This window comes from Cherax quadricarinatus, chromosome 31 (genome assembly GCF_038502225.1).
Source record: "Cherax quadricarinatus isolate ZL_2023a chromosome 31, ASM3850222v1, whole genome shotgun sequence".
In the NCBI taxonomy this organism is placed as follows: Eukaryota; Metazoa; Arthropoda; class Malacostraca; order Decapoda; family Parastacidae; genus Cherax; species Cherax quadricarinatus.
This window is the reverse complement of record NC_091322.1, coordinates 32,871,829-32,889,788: the sequence shown is the minus strand read 5'-3', so window position 1 is coordinate 32,889,788 and position 17,960 is coordinate 32,871,829. Positions and strand designations below refer to the sequence as shown.

The window sequence follows — 17,960 nt, the reverse complement described above, 5'->3', positions numbered from 1 at the left end:
AAACCCTAACTGTGAAATCCAAAAGTATCCCAGAGATGGAATACAGTACTTAATTTCTATGTACAGTGGACCCTCGACTAACGATGGCATTGTCTAATGATAAACTCGCCTAACGATGCGTTTGAGCGTAAAAATTTTGACCTGACCAACGATGAAAAACTCAACTAACAACATTTGTCCCGAATGCATCCACGCGTCCGTTTGGCCTGAGTGCGCCTCAGCTGCCCTGCCTTCAGTTAGTGTGCCTTTGTTTACAAGCTAGGGCGGTCGGTTCCACGCATACATTTGATACATTCTGTATTAGTCCAGTGTTTTTAGTCCTTGCAACTGCTAAATAAGCCACCATGGGCCCAAAGAAAGCTTCTAGTGCCAACCCTGTAGTAAAAAGGGTGAGAATTACAATCAAATTGAAGAAGGAGATAATTACAAAGTATGAAACTGGTGTGTGTGCCTCCGAACTGGCCAGGTTGTATAATAAACCCAATCAACCATTGCTACTATCTTGGCCAACAGAAAGGCAATCAAGGAAGCTGTTGTTGCGAAAGGTGCAAGTATGTTTTTGAAACAGAGATCGCAAATACTCTAAGATGTTGAGAGACTGTTGTTGTTGTGGATAAACGAAAAACAAATACACCTACCATCCGACTTACGACCTGCTCGACATACGTCCACTCGACTTACTACCGTGCATCTGGCAGCTGGGCTGGGCCGGCTGATGCACACCACTGTACAATATTTGACAATACTCACGGCGGCAATGCGTCATGCAGGCAGCATCAGTTTGAGTAATCCTGTCCCATCAGCAGCATCATAATGTATTAATTGTACTAACTGGACAGTAAATTTCACCATGGCCCCAAGATGAAGTCTGTGGCAAGAAAGGCTCTTACTCTTGAACTCTCTATTTGTTTTCACTGTTGCACATAAACCTGTCTGTATCTGTCTGCCTATATATCTATGTATCTGTGTGTCTGTTTATCTGTCTGTCTACCTGTGTGTCTGTCTTTATGTCTACCTGTGTGTGTCTTTCTGTCTACCTGTGTCTGTCTACTTGTGTCTTTCTGTCTACCTGTGTGTGTCTTTCTGTCTACCTGTGTGTCTGTCTGTCTACCTGTGTGTCTGTCTGTCTACCTGTGTGTGTCTGTCTACCTGTGTCTGTCTTTCTGTCTGCTTGTCTGTCTCAGAGCCACTCACTAACAGTGCAATTGGTCTTGAAGATGCCATATTAATAATGATAATAACACAATAATAATCACTGAGGCGCATTAAATGTGTATAAAACGTTGATATAGACATTTTGCTTAATCCATCTATGATTTCTTTTTCAAAATTATATAATAAACATGCTACATAACATATAAATATACAAATTAACAAATATAATAATAATAATTATTATTATTAATTTAGGGCACTGGAGCACAGATGCACTGTATAGCACTTTGTCTGGATTATTTGGGTTATCCTAGGTAATTTATACTATGTATGATAACTTTACTTACGTGTGTGTGTGTGTGTGTGTGTGTGTGTGTGTGTGTGTGTGTGTGAGAGAGAGAGAGAGAGAGAGAGAGAGAGAGAGAGAGAGAGAGAGAGAGAGAGAGAGAGAGGAGAGAGAGAGAGAGAGAGAAGAGAGAGAGGGGGAGAGAGAGAGAGAGGGAGAGAGAGAGAGAGGGAGAGAGAGAGAGAGAGAGAGACAGAGAGAGAGACAGAGAGAGAGACAGAGAGAGAGACAGAGACAGAGAGAGACAGAGACAGAGAGAGAGAGAGACAGAGAGAGAGAGAGACAGAGAAAGAGAGACGGAGAGAGAGGGACGGAGAGAGAGAGACAGAGAGAGAGAGAGACAGAGAGACAGAGAGAGAGAGAGAGACAGAGAGACAGAGAGACAGAGAGACAGAGAGAGACAGAGACAGAGAGAGACAGAGAGAGAGGGACAGAGAGAGACAGAGAGAGAGAGAGAGACAGAGAGAGAGAGACAGAGAGAGAGAGACAGAGAGAGAGAGACAGAGAGAGAGAGACAGAGAGAGAGACAGAGAGAGAGACAGAGAGAGAGAGAGACAGAGAGAGACAGAGAGAGAGACAGAGAGAGAGAGACAGAGAGAGAGAGACAGAGAGACAGACAGAGAGACAGAGAGAGAGAGACAGAGAGAGAGAGAGAGAGAGAGACAGACAGACAGACAGACAGACAGACAGACAGACAGACAGACAAACACACACACACACACACATTCAGTCAGCCGATCACCCACCTGGCCAGCCAGCCAGCTACGTATTACACGTGTTCCAGAGTTGTTTCTCTTTACTTAGGGTATAGGTTAAACAACATTCTGGCAGGATGACACTACCAGTGGTATTCTCCCATTCCACTGTGTCGACAATACATAAAGATAACAGTAACATATGATGCTGTATGCGATGTAAAATTTACAATACAGTTCACTACCATGTATACATTATATACAGTAAATAAATAATTAAAATATAACAATAGAAGTAAATTATGGTAAAAAAATTAAATAATGATTGTACATTACATTACAGTACTATGTAGGTAGTTTATATAGGAAAAGTTTGACATTATGCCCTACCCAGTATGTCGGCAATTTTCAAAGGTTCGACTTACGTCCATTTTGACTTACGACCGGTTGGTCGGAACCAAGCTTGGTCGTAAGTCGGATGGTAGGTGTATCAGGAAATAGTATTTCTCAATCAATAATATGTGAAAAGGCAAGGCAGTTGCATGACAATTTAATTAAAAAAAATGCCTGCAACTAGTGATGTTATTGAATTTAAGGCCAGCAAAGGTTGGTTTGAGAAATTTAAGAATCGTAGTGGCATACAGTGTGGTAAGGCATGGTGAGGCTGCCAGTTCGGACAAAAAAGCGGCTGAAAAATACGTCCAGGAATTCAAGGAGTACATAGACACTGAAAAATTAAAACCCCAACAACTGTTTGTGATGAAACTGGTCTGTTTTGGAAGAAAATGCCAAACAGAGCCTACATTACACAGGAGGAAAAAGCACTGCCAGGACACAAGCCTATGAAAGACAGGGTCTCTCTCATGTTTTGTAGCAATGCTAGTAGGGATTGCAAAGAGAAGCCTCTACTCGTGTATCACTAACTCCCAGTGTTCAAGGAAAACAATGTCGTCAAGGCTAATTTGTGTATAATGTGGAGGGCAAACAGTAACGCATGGATCACAAGGGACATTTTCTATGATTGGTTTTATCATGTGTTTGGCCCCACTGTGAAAAATTACCTACTGGAAAATAAATTGGACCTCAAGTGCCTCCTGGTATTAGACAATGCTCCTGCTCATCCTTCGGACTTCCCAGAGCGAATTGCGGGGAACTGGAGTTTTATCAAAGCCAAGTTCTTGCCTCCTAATACCACTCCTCTCCTCCAGCCCATGGACCAGCAGGTCATTTCAAATTTCAAAAATCTGTACACCACAGCAGTGTTTCAAAAGTGCTTTGAAGTGACCTCAGACACTCAACTGACCCTAAGAGACTTTTGGAAAGATCACTTTAGCATCCTCAATTGCATAAACCTTATAGGTAAGGCTTGGGAGGGGGTGACTAATAGGACATTCAACTCTGCTTGGAGGAAACTGAGGCCACAATGTGTACAAGAGGGATTTTGAAGGGTTTGGGGCTAACCCTGAGGAGCCTATGCCAATTGTGGAATCTATTGTGACATTGGGGAAGTCCATGGGGTTGGAGGTTAGTGGGGAGGATGTGGAAGAGTTGATGGAGAACGACGATGAAGAACTAACCACTGATGAGCTGCAAGAGCATCTGCAACAGCAAGAGGCCACAACTGAAGAAATTGCTTCAGAGGGAAGAGAGAGATGGATGAAGTTGCCTTCTTCAACGATTAAGGACATTTGTACAATGTGGACAAAGGTGCTAACCTTTATTGATGAAAATCACCCTGACACATCCTGGTGACTTTTACAATGACAATGTTGTGGCCCATTTTAGGAAAATCTTAAAGGAACGTGAGGTACAGAGCTCTATGGACAAATTTTTGGTGCAACAGTGACTGTCAAGTTGTTCCCAGTGGCATTAAAAGAAGAAGGGAAGTAACCCCAGAAAAGGACTTGGTACCTAAAGTCCTTATGGAAGGGGATTCCTCTTCCAAATAATAATACACCTCTATCTCCCCTCCTCCTATCTCATCACTCACCAAGAAATCTTCAATAAAGGTAAGTGTCATTTATTCTTCATTTAGTATTTATTGTGCATATATCCTTGTTTTTCTGTGTAGGAAAATGTATATTTCATGTGAATTTTTTTTTTCATACTTTTGGGTGTCTGGAACAGATTAATTGGATTTCCATTATTGTTTATGGGGAAAATTAAATCGGCTAACGATAAATTCGGCTAAGGACAAGTTCTCTGGAACGGATTAATATTGTTGGTCGAGGATCCACTACTCTAGTACATCTTCACATGACTGTGCTTAATTACAGACATTCACAACACAGTGTAAATAATATTTAAGATATCTTTAAAATGATACAAGATAGCAGATAAAAATATTGGAGAGGCACTCACCGTCATCATCCTGTCCACCCCTTCGGTTACGTGCTGAACGACGGAGAGGAAGGCTTTCCCACCTGCTGCTTCGACGACGCTTCACTCCAACAACATCAGAATCGTCACTGTCCATTTCTGTGTCTATGGATGATGATGACTCTGCAGACTCTTCTGAATCCTCTTCGTCCTCTTCGCTATTGATTGCAAAGGTAAAGGTGAATGTGAGGACAGAAGTAATGCTAAGGTTTAATTTTACTACAAACTGGAGTAACCTTATTTGAGTTTTAAAGTGTTTTTGAATGTCTCCGATTGTTGGGTGTGTATTATTATCATTGTTACATTCATGGGGATGGGCTACATGCACAGAGATCAAACACTTCCTGGTAAATTAGAGGCAATCAGGTTTGATCTAAGGAAGGGAAGCACTGCTGCAATTACTGCATTATTATATTAAAAGCTTGGGGTGGGGATACTGCAGTTTGAAGGGGCATCTGAGCTGTAGTATTAGTGTGTCTCTGGCAAGACAGTGATGGAGTGAGTGATGGTAAAAGTTTTCTTCTTTTTTCGGGTCATCATACCTTGGTGGGAGATGGTCAATATGTAAAAAAAAAAAAAAAAAAAAGTTAAATTTAAGTAGCTCATGCAAGAATGTACTCATCTCGTGAAGAGCCTATCCTTGTCTATCTTATTTACACCTAGATTATAAGTGTAGACAAGAATTGGACCTGCCTCAAATGGGCCAGTAGGCCTGCTGCAGTGTTCTTTCTTTATGTTCTTATTATTCTGTATGTAGTGATGGTGTCTCCTGTTTATCATTCTTCGACAGTAATTATATCTAGCTTGCATGTTCTTTCCCTATTGCTTATTACCCTCTGCTAAGGCACAACCCTAGATGCAATCTTTGGCTCAAATTTTGCCTAGTTTCACTATATGAGCTTTCTTCACTGGTACTGCATACTGAAGTGTAGATTGCACCAAAAAAAAAAAAAAAAAAAAAAAAAAAAAAAAAAAAAAAAAAAAAAAAAGAGGCAAAATGCATCTTGAAAAAGTTTTCTGATTATCATTCCAGTATTGGCTGCTGATGTAATTTTGTTTGTTGGTACTATGGAGAGCAGGATTCACATAATGGTTATTTGTTGCTATTATTTCTTGCCCAAGTTTGAGGTTTTCCTTTCATATGATATACAGTACTCTGTCTCTAATCACTTATCACTATCTGCTAGTTTCATTATTTTTATTGAGATTTAACTCCAGCAACCATTTGGTCTGCCATTAGAGTCTCTATAAAAATTCTCAAGCAGCCTTCTACTCTCCTGCTGATTTATTCATACTTTTGCATCATTCATAAACAAAAAATATTTGGTTTCTTGTTTACCCTTTCACTGTCCAGACCCCCAAAATTAATACTGCCCTTAGCATCCACTTTACAAAAATCTCTTCTGAAATGGTAAAAAAATAATTTTCTGAAGGTAGTGATACCAAAAGTATGAAATTTGATGGAAAACTTATAGAATTACACAGGCAAAGAATTAGCAGTCTCAGTGCAATTTATGTATCGGTGATTTTGCCAACTTTGAGTCCTACTTTAAGACAATTTCATGGCTCCACTCAATTCTTAGCTATTTTGCTAGTATGCCTTTTGTTTTATCAACTGAGTACAAGAAGCCAGCCATTCAATTATTTTTAACTATCCTATAAAGTGCAAAGAAGTCAGTAATTTGGCTAATTTTACAAAAATAAAAAAATGCCAATTTAAAAATAGTCAAAAAATTAAAAAAAATAAAGATTCTTGGCACTAAAACAACATTTCCTCTGCTCATTAATTACGTCCCCATGGCTTCTCCTATATTACACTAGCCTTCCTTTTTGAATACTTAAATCACACAAAAATAAGAGAGATTTCTCAGATAATGAAATATAAACAGGAATGATTGATTGTGGTTTATGGTGTCCCAATAACTGAACGAGATCCATAAAACAAATGGGTGGGCATACCTGGCCTCAGGAATGTTGGCAAAAATTAATACTTCCACTAATTTGAGCTCAATTTCAAGCTACGTTTGGTCCTGAAACCAATCAAAAGCATCTGTATTTTATTAATATGTCTTCCATTTTATCAAATGATGCCAAGAAACAATCTGAAAAACACTTCAAAGATGCTATTTTAACCCTTTGAGGGTCCAAGAATTTTCAAAAAAGTTTTTTGTTATTTTTTTCTTAAGAAATGGTAGAGAATGTTTTTCTGAAGGTAATAAAACAAAAGGTACGAAATTTGATGGAAAATTGACAAAATAACACTCATGAATTTTACTGCATCAGCGCTATTTACACATCGGTAATTTTGCCCACTTTGACTACTATTTTAGGACAATTACATTATTTCAGTTGACCAAATTCTTAGCTATTTTGCTAGTATGTGTTCCATTTTATCTATTGAGCACAGGAAATTGCCCAATCAACTATTTCAACTACCCAATAAATTGGAAATTGGTAATGTTGCCAATTTCACACAAATTTCAAAATACACTATTCCAATTTCAAAATAGGGTCCAGTATAAACAATGCAGGCATTCCTGGCACTAAAATAGCATTTCCTCTGTTTATTAGATATGTTTTCAGGGTTCACAGATGAATTCTGTTTTGATTTCTTATTTACATAAAGAATTTTTATTCACACCAAAAAATAGAAGATTTACTGTTATGCAATATTGTAATAATTGTATAAATCATGTGAGTACATTCTTTTTTTTTTTTTTTTTTTCAACAAGTCGGCCGTCTCCCACCGAGGCAGGGTGACCCAAAAAAGAAAGAAAATCCCCAAAAAGAAAATACTTTCATCATCATTCAACACTTTCACCACACTCGCACATTATCACTGTTTTTGCAGAGGTGCTCAGAATACAACAGTCTAGAAGCATAAACATATAAAGATACACAACATATCCCTCCAAACTGCCAATATCCCAAACCCCTCCTTTAAAGTGCAGGCATTGTACTTCCCATTTCCAGGACTCAAGTCCGACTATATGAAAATAACCGGTTTCCCTGAATCCCTTCACTAAATATTACCCTGCTCACACTCCAACAGATCGTCAGGTCCCAAGTACCATTCGTCTCCATTCACTCCTATCTAACACGCTCACGCACGCTTGCTGGAAGTCCAAGCCCCTTACCCACAAAACCTCCTTTACCCCCTCTCTCCAACCCTTTCGAGGACGACCCCTACCCCGCCTTCCTTCCCCTATAGATTTATATGCTTTCCATGTCATTCTACTGTGATCCATTCTCTCTAAATGACCAAACCACCTCAACAACCCCTCTTCTGCCCTCTGACTAATACTTTTATTAACTCCACACCTTCTCCTAATTTCCACACTCCGAATTTTCTGCATAATATTTACACCACACATTGCCCTTAAACAGGACATCTCCGCTGCCTCCAACCGTCTCCTCGCTGCTGCATTTACCACCCAAGCTTCACACCCATATAAGAGTGTTGGTACTACTATACTTTCATACATTCCCTTCTTTGCCTCCATAGATAACGTTTTTTGACTCCACATATACCTCAACGCACCACTCACCTTTTTTCCCTCATCAATTCTATGATTAACCTCATCCTTCATAAATCCATCCGCCGACACGTCAACTCCCAAGTATCTGAAAACATTCACTTCTTCCATACTCCTCCTCCCCAATTTGATATCCAATTTTTCTTTATCTAAATCATTTGACACCCTCATCACCTTACTCTTTTCTATGTTCACTTTCAACTTTCTACCTTTACACACATTCCCAAACTCATCCACTAACCTTTGCAATTTTTCTTTAGAATCTCCCATAAGCACAGTATCATCAGCAAAAAGTAACTGTGTCAATTCCCATTTTGAATTTGATTCCCCATAATTTAATCCCACCCCTCTCCCAAACACCCTAGCATTTACTTCCTTTACAACCCCATCTATAAATATATTAAACAACCATGGTGACATTACACATCCCTGTCTAAGACCTACTTTTACCGGGAAGTAGTCTCCCTCTCTTCTACACACCCTAACCTGAGCCTCACTATCCTCATAAAAACTCTTTACAGCATTTAATAACTTACCACCTATTCCATATACTTGCAACATCTGCCACATTGCTCCTCTATCCACTCTATCATATGCCTTTTCTAAATCCATAAATGCAATAAAAACTTCCCTATCTTTATCTAAATACTGTTCACATATATGCTTCAATGTAAACACCTGATCTACACATCCCCTACCCACTCTAAAACCTCCTTGCTCATCCGCAATCCTACATTCTGTCTTACCTCTAATTCTTTCAATTATAACCCTACCGTACACTTTTCCTGGTATACTCAGTAAGCTTATTCCTCTATAATTTTTACAGTCTCTTTTGTCCCCTTTCCCTTTATATAAAGGGACTATACATGCTCTCTGCCAATCCCTAGGTACCTTCCCCTCTTTCATACATTTATTAAACAAAAGTACCAACCACTCCAACACTATATCCCCCCCTGCTTTTAACATTTCTGTCATGATCCCATCAGTTCCAGCTGCTTTACCCCCTTTCATTTTACGTAATGCCTCACGTACCTCCCCCACACTTACATTCTGCTCTTCTTCACTCCTAAAAGATGGTATACCTCCCTGACCAGTGCATGAAATTACTGCCTCTGTTTCTTCCTTAACATTTAAAAGTTCCTCAAAATATTCTCGCCATCTACCCAATACCTCCATCTCCCCATCTACTAACTCCCCTACTCTGTTTTTAACTGACAAATCCATATTTTCCCTAGGCTTTCTTAACTTGTTTAACTCACTCCAAAATTTTTTCTTATTTTCATTAAAATTTCTTGACAGTGCCTCTCCCACTCTATCATCTGCTCTCCTTTTGCACTCTCTCTTCATGAACATATATTAGACCCACCAGTTGATGTGTATTGGACACATAATGTCATTTGTTTACTCTCGAACATCAGCAAAAAATTAACATTTCCGCTACTTTGAGCTCAACTTCAAGCTATTTTTTGTACTAAAACCAAAAAATCATCTCTATTTCTATAATATATCTTCCATTTTATCAAATGAGACCAAGAAACTGCGAATACAACCGTAAAACCACATGAAAATACACCACAAAGTCGGTGTTTTAATCCAAAAACACGATAGCAGTTTTTCTTCTCATTATGCACTGTGTGCTGCAGGATTTGTTTCATATGGTGCCCACTTACCACACAGATCCATTCTTTCATATCTAAGTACAAATTTACCATTCACAGCTTATCTGAGTGAGCTGAGCTCATGGCGTAGAACTATGACTTGGACCCTGTGGACAAGGCGTAGATCTATGGCTTGGACCCTCAAAGGGTTAAAAGACCCTCACTGACATTTACACCTGGCATTTCAATTATTATTAGTATTCTTATTATTATTATAATCATGGGGGGGAGTGCTAAACCTGTAGGATTATACAGCGCACGTGAAGGGGGGGGGGATAGAAGGTATTCAGGCTCAATTCAGGGAACCGGAGCACAGATACAAATCCCTACATCAAGAGCCCCTCACCAGCATCAAGGAAACTCCTTTGAGGGGCTGGTATTTCAAACCTTTCCTAACACACCTTAAAAAAAAATATTACCTTTACCTTTCAGATCCCTTAAAATAATTTTCTCAATTGACTCAAAATTTCCTTAGCAATCACTTAATTCTTAGAATCTCCCTCTACCACTCTCCTACATTCCTCTCAATGCCAGGTACATTAATTATTATTATCCACTACTCACACTTATGCACACTGTTTTTAAATTTAAACATTCAAATCTCCTCGCTCTCTAATTTTCAGCGCTAGGACACAAACGTACATGTCTACATAACATTCACACTTTGCTTTTAACATCCAAAATACATCCACTCACATCAAACCAACCCAACCTGAAGATTTCCTTAGTTTTCTTTCTTAGTAATTACAATCAGGAAAGGGGGGAACAAAACCCTTGTTTCAGTGATTTCTAACCTTCCTCAGGATCACTGAGAACATTACAGGATTAAAAACTATTAACTCTTAAACCGGGCACAATGTACTGTATATATAAGCACATTGGGCAACTGGGCATGACGTATATACAGTACTGCATGTGAAAATATCGTAGCGCTTCTAATATTCCTCGACTCACCATTTTAGGACTTCACATAACTTGTTGGGTCATGTGTGACTTAGTCCCTTCTAGAAAAAATATCCTGGCCCACGCAGTGCCTCTCCACCCATGTTTCATGTCGTACCATACCCTGAAACACATCTAGTATAATAAAAAACTCTTTGTAAATAGTTTACAAACTTGGGTTTAGTGAGCATTTTTTCTTTTTTACAAAAATAAATTTGTATAAAAATCTTAGTACAATGTTCGATTTCATCACCATTACAAGGTTTTAATTCGTCAAATTTAAACATACCATAAAAAAGTTTTACAATATATTTCAGTTAGCTATTTGCAGTTATATTATGCTTTTGATACACTACACACCTGTAAGAATAATAAAAAAAAAGTGCCCAGTTTAAGAGTTAATCTAAGTCTTCTAAAAGCATGTACAATAAATAGCTAATAAGATTTATATCTTAAATGTTCATGAGATAGAAAGGAAAGACCAGCAAGCCTGCCAAAGTGAAAACATTCAACAGGCTTTCATTTTTCACTCTTATGACAAAACATGAGTACCTTCCTGCATGAGCATTGTCTATCAACATACCACTGCACCTATAAATATTTATAAAATTTCCTACGATTTTTACTTCTTGGTGTTCAGCCCACATGGCAGTATGATACTGACAGCTACCAGCAAATTTAAAAAATCCTAAGCTTAGTTTTTCTATGATAATGTAATAATATTTTTTTTTTTCAAAACACATTTCCATTATAAATTTAATGTACATTACTGGATCCATGAACACTTTGTTAATATGATTTTCCTAAAAACTGATAAATTACCTTGTATTCATAAAGTCTTCATCACTGGCATCATCATCGTCTTCAGCATCCAGGTCAGTAAGTCGTCTTCTCTTTTTTATAGTAACAGTGACAACCTTTCGTTCTCGCTTTCTAGACAGTTTAACATCATCGTCTGATTCAGATTCTCCTTCCATCTGTTATGAGAGAAATTTAAGGATATAAATAAATTTACCCATCAGCCTGACATTCTGATAAATAATTAAATACTACATAAAGGACATTGGCTGTTTGGAGTGACATCTAAGCTGACATATCCAAGCACCTCTGCAAAAACAGTGATTATGTGTGAATGATGGTATAAGTGTTTCTTTCTTTTCTGGGTCACCCTGCCTCATTGGGAGACAGCCAATGTGTTGAGAAAAAAAAAAAAAGTACCCAGGTATCATTATACTATGATGACCTACTAATGTGTAACTGATACATGCCTACATGTGACTACAGGGGTAGAGTCCTAGCCTCAGGAACCCCATCGTACCTGCTTTTAACCCTTTCAGTGGCCATTATGTAGACCTATGTTATTGAAGTCAGAGTCCCCCATGCAGATCTACATTTTTGAACAAAGCTCCCTCAGATAAGCCATGAGCAATAAATATTGATCTAGATATGAGAGAATTGGTCTGTGTAATGAGCATGCACTCTCAAAACTTACTTCCTTCCTTCAACACACCGGCCGTATCCCACTGAGGCGGGGTGACACAAAAGGAAAAACAAAAGTTTCTCCTTAAAAATTTAGTAATATATACAGGAGAAGGGGTTACTAGCCCCTTGCTCCCGGTATTTCAGTCGCCTCTTACGACACGCATGGCTTACGGAGGAAGAATTCTGTTCCACTTTCCCATGGAGATAAGAGGAAATAAACAAGAACAAGAACTAGAAAGAAAATAGCAGAAAACCCAGAGGGGTGTGTATATATATATATGCTTGTACATGTATGTGTAGTGTGACCTAAGTGTAAGTAGAAGTAGCAAAATGTACCTGAAATCTTGCATGTTTATGAGACAGACAAAAGACACCAGCAATCCTACCATCATGTAAAACAATTACAAGCTTTTGTTTTACACTCACTTGGCAGAACGGTAGTACCTCCCTGGGTGGTTGCTGTCTACCAACCTACTACCTAGGACTCTCAAAACTTATCATAGGTATATCAAAGAATAAAGAAAAATCTTGTCCCATGTGTTAAGTTTAAAATAGCCACTTGGTGTTTTTTAGGATGATTTATTGACTTTCTTGGTATCATCATTTGATAGAATGGAAGATCTACTGCTAAAATAAAAAATGATTTTGGTTGGTTTCAGAACCAGTAGTAGTTTGAAACTGGGCTTAATGTAATGGAAATATTTTATTATCTATTTTCCTGAGGACAAGTAATGCCTTCCTACACTCCATGGTCTGTTTTATAGATTTTTAATAGGTCTGATTAAATTTTTGGGATGTCATAAACCAATCATTCCTAGTTATAATTTATTATCCAAGAAATAGGGTAAAAATTTGATTTTTTTCTATTACGAATTCAAAATGGAAGACAAGTGTAATGTAGCAGAGGCCTAGGGACACGATTAATGAACAAAAGAAATTTTTTTAGTGCCTGGAATGTCTACAGTGTTTATTTTGGACTATAATTTGTAATTTTTTAAATTTTGTGTAAAACTGGCCAAATTACTGACTTCCATGCACTTTATAGGGTTGTTCTTATAGGTGGTTTCTTGCACTCAATCAATAAAATGACATACTATGGCATACTAGCAAAATAGCTAGCAAAATCAACAATGCACAAATTGCACAAAGCCAGCTAACTTTGTACCTGCATAATTCTATAAGTTTTTCCATCAAATTTCATACTTTTAGTGTCATTACCCTCATAAAAAAATTCTCTAACCTTTCAGAAGAAATCTTTTCTTTTTATGTGGACAGTGAGAGCAACATAACCCTTTCACTGTCCAGACCACCAAAATTAATATTTCTCACAGTGTCTACAGAAAAAAAAATCTGAAATGGCATGGCAGAGAACTTTTTTCTGAAGGTAATGACACCAAAAGTACAAAATTTGATGGAAAACCCATGGAATTATGCAGGGCCAAAGCTGGCAGTCTGGGCACAATTTATGCATCAAAAATTTCGCCAAGATTGAGTCCTATTTTATGCCAATTCCATTGCTCCATTCGACCAAATTTTTAGATATTTTGCTAGTATACATTCTGTTCTATCAACTGAGCACAAGAAATCGTTAGTTCAATTATCAAAACCATCCCATAAAATGACAGAAGTCAGTAATATGACCAATTTTAAACAAACTTAAAAAGATTCCAATCTGAAACTAGAGTAAAATATAAATTATGCAGACATTCAAGGCACTAAAACATTTCCTCTGTTCAAAAGTCATGTTCCCAGGCCTCTCCTATATTACACTTACCTTCCATTTTGAATTCATAATCACACAAAAAAATCGAAGATTTACCTTCCTATTTCTCGGTCAATAAAATATAACCAGGAACGACTGGTTATGGTTTACGGTGTCCCCAACAATTAAATCAGACTTATTAAAACCCATAAAACAGACCCCCAGATTGCAGAGGGTCCTTACCTGTCATTAGGATAATCTGCAAAAATTTAAGCCTAATTTCAAGCTACTGTCAGTCCTAAAATCAAATAAAATCATCTGTATTTCAATAGTATATCTTCAATTCTATCATATGATACTAAAAAACAACTAATACCATAAAAACCATCCTAGAAAACACCCAAAATCATTATTTTAAACCAAACACAAGGTTAAAGTTTTGTTTTTCTCATCATACATAATATGAGTTTTTTTTTTTTTTTAACAAGTCGGCCGTCTCCCACCGAGGCAGGGTGACCCAAAAAGAAAATACTTTCATCATCATTCAACACTTTCACCTCACTCACATATAATCACTGTTTTTGCAGAGGTGCTCAGAATACAACAGTTTAGAAGCATACACGTATAAAGATACACAACACATCCCTCCAAACTGCCAATATCCCAAACCCCTCCTTTAACCCTTTCAGGGTTTTCGACATACTAGTACGGCTTATGCACCAGGGTTATTGATGTACTAGTACGCCTAAATTCTAGCGCCCTCAAATCTAGAAAAAGAAAGCTGGTAGGCCTACATATGAAAGAATGGGTCTATGTGGTCAGTGTGTGCAGTATAAAAAAAATCCTGCAGCACAAGGTGCGTAATGGGGGGAAAAAACTTTGACCATGTTTTTGGATTAAAACAGCGATTTTGCACTGTATTTTCGTATGGTATTTATTGTTGTATTCTAGTTTTCCTGGTCTCATTTTATAGAATGGAAAACATATTACAGAAATTGAGATGATTTTGACTGGTTTCACAATGAAAAGTACCTTGAAACTGAGCTCAAAGTAGCAGAAATGTTCGATTTTTACCAAAGTTCAAAAGTAAACAAATCATGCCAAGCGTCCAATACACGTCAACTGGTGAGTCTAATATTCTTTCACAAGTGCTCTGATATTATTTATACCATTTCTACACTAATGCAGTAGTCTGCATAACAGTAAATCTTCTATTTTCTTGTAAGAATAAAAATTCAAACTGGAAAGTAAAAGAAATATAAGAGGGGCCTGGGGACGTGACTAACGAACAGAGAACTTCTTATTTTAGTGCCAGGAATGTCTTTCTTGTTTATTCTGGACCCTATTTGGAAATTGGCATCTTCTGAAATTTGTGCGAAATTGGCAAAATTGTCAATTTCTAACCACTTTATTGGATAGTTGAAATTGGTAAATGGGTGGTTTCTTGTACTCATTCGATAGAAAAAATGGAGTTCTAGCGAAATAAATATGATTTTTGTCGACTAGTACACAGGAATTGGTCAAAAACAGGGCTCAAAGTGGGCAGAATCGCCGATGTTTACGCATCGGCGAGACAGCTAACTTTGTGAGAAAATAATTCCATAAGTTTTCCATCAAATTTCATACTTTTGGTGTCATACGACCGGGAAAAGATTCTCTATCATTTCATAAGAAAAAAATTTTTTTTTTCCCCGAAAAATTTTCGACCCTGAGAACAAGTATAGGAGAGGGCCTCTCGACCCTGAAAGGGTTAAAGTGCAGGCATTGTACTTCCCATTTATAGGACTCAAGTCCAGCTATATAAAAATAACCAGTTTCCCTGTATTTTTTTTTTTTTTTCAACAAGTCGGCCGTCTCCCACCGAGGCAGGGTGACCCAAAAAAGAAAGAAAATCCCCAAAAAGAAAATGCTTTCATCATTCAACACTTTCACCACACTCACACATAATCACTGTTTTTGCAGAGGTGCTCAGAATACAACAGTTTAGAAGCATATACATATAAAGATACACAACATATCCCTCCAAACTGCCAATATCCCAAACTCCTCCTTTAAAGTGCAGGTATTGTACTTCCCATTTCCAGGACTCAAGTCCGACTATATGAAAATAACCGGTTTCCCTGAATCCCTTCACTAAATATTACCCTGCTCACACTCCAACAGATCGTCAGGTCTCAAGTACCATTCGTCTCCATTCACTCCTATCTAACACGCTCACGCACGCTTGCTGGAAGTCCAAGCCCCTTGCCCACAAAACCTCCTTTACCCCCTCTCTCCAACCCTTTCGAGGACGACCCCTACCCCGCCTTCCTTCCCCTATAGATTTATATGCTTTCCATGTCATTCTACTTTGATCCATTCTCTCTAAATGACCAAACCACCTCAACAACCCCTCTTCTGCCCTCTGACTAATACTTTTATTAACTCCACACCTTTTCCTAATTTCCACACTCCGAATTTTCTGCATAATATTTACACCACACATTGCCCTTAGACAGGACATGTCCACTGCCTCCAACCGTTTCCTCGCTGCTGCATTTACCACCCAAGCTTCACACCCATATAAGAGTGTTGGTACTACTATACTTTCATACATTCCCTTCTTTGCCTCCATAGATAACGTTTTTTGACTCCACATATACCTCAATGCACCACTCACCTTTTTTGCCTCATCAATTCTATGATTAACCTCATCCTTCATAAATCCATCCACCGACACGTCAACTCCCAAGTATCTGAAAACATTCACTTCTCCCATACTCCTCCTCCCCAATTTGATATCCAATTTTTCTTTATCTAAATCATTTGATACTCTCATCACCTTACTCTTTTCTATGTTCACTTTCAACTTTCTACCTTTACATACACATATTCTCAAACTCATCCACTAACCTTTGCAATTTTTCTTTAGAATCTCCCATAAGCACAGTATCATCAGCAAAAAGTAACTGTTAATTCCCATTTTGAATTTGATTCCCCATAATTTAATCCCACCCCTCTCCCGAACACCCTAGCATTTAGTACTTCTTTTACAACCCTATCTATAAATATATTGAACAACCATGGTGACATTACACATCCCTGTCTAAGACCTACTTTTACTGGGAAGTAGTCTCCCTCTCTTCTACACACCCTAACCTGAGCCTCACTATCCTCATAAAAACTATTTACAGCATTTAGTAACTTACCACCTATTCCATATACATGTACTTGCAACATATGCCACATTGCTCCCCTATCCACTCTATCATATGCCTTTTCTAAATCCATAAATGCAATAAAAACTTCCCTACCTTTATCTAAATACTGTTCACATATATGCTTCAATGTAAACACTTGATCTACACATCCCCTACCCACTCTGAAACCTCTTGCTCATCCGCAATCCTACATTCTGTCTTGCCTATAATTCTTTCAATTATAACCCTACCGTACACTTTTCCTGGTATACTCAATAAACTGAATCCTTTCACTAAATATTACCCTGCTCACACTCCAACAGCTCATCAGGTCCCAAATACCATTCGTCTTCATTCACTCCTATCTAACACACTCACGCACACTTGGTGGAAGTCCAAGCCCCTCGCCCACAAAACCTTCACCCCGTACCTCCAACCTTTTCCAGGACGACCCCTACCCTGCCTTCCTTTCCCTACAGATTTATACGCTCTCCATGTCATTCTGCTTTGATCCATTCTCTCTAAATGACCACACCACCTCAACAAACCCTCTTCAGCCATCTGACTAATACTTTTATTAACTCCAAACCTAATTTCCACAATCTGAATTTTCTGCATAATATTTACACCACACATTGCCCTTAGACAGGACATCTCCACTGCCTCTAACCGCCTCCTCACTGCTGCATTCACAACCCAAGCTTTACACCCATATAAGAGTGTTGGTACTACTATACAGTGGACCCTCAACCAGCGATATTAATCCATTCCTGAGAGCTCATCGTTAGTCAAAATAATCGTTAGTCAAGTTAATTTTCCCCATAAGAAATAATGGAAATCAAATTAATCTGTGCAAGACACCCAAAAGTATTGAAAAAAAAAAAAT

At 38.2% G+C, this 17,960-nt stretch overlaps 1 protein-coding gene across 2 annotated transcripts in view; it reads right to left on the bottom strand.

Moving 5' to 3' along the window:
* Positions 1-17,960, bottom strand: part of LOC128696362 (microtubule-associated protein futsch) — a 245,210-nt gene that overhangs the window by 64,855 nt on the left and 162,395 nt on the right. For both annotated transcript variants that reach the window (XM_070090322.1, XM_053787606.2), the window contains exons 13-14: positions 11,534-11,688; positions 4,558-4,733 (exon numbers count right to left, since the gene is read on the bottom strand). In XM_070090322.1, coding sequence (XP_069946423.1) covers positions 4,558-4,733; positions 11,534-11,688 — 331 coding nt within the window. The remainder of the gene's footprint in view (positions 1-4,557; positions 4,734-11,533; positions 11,689-17,960) is intronic.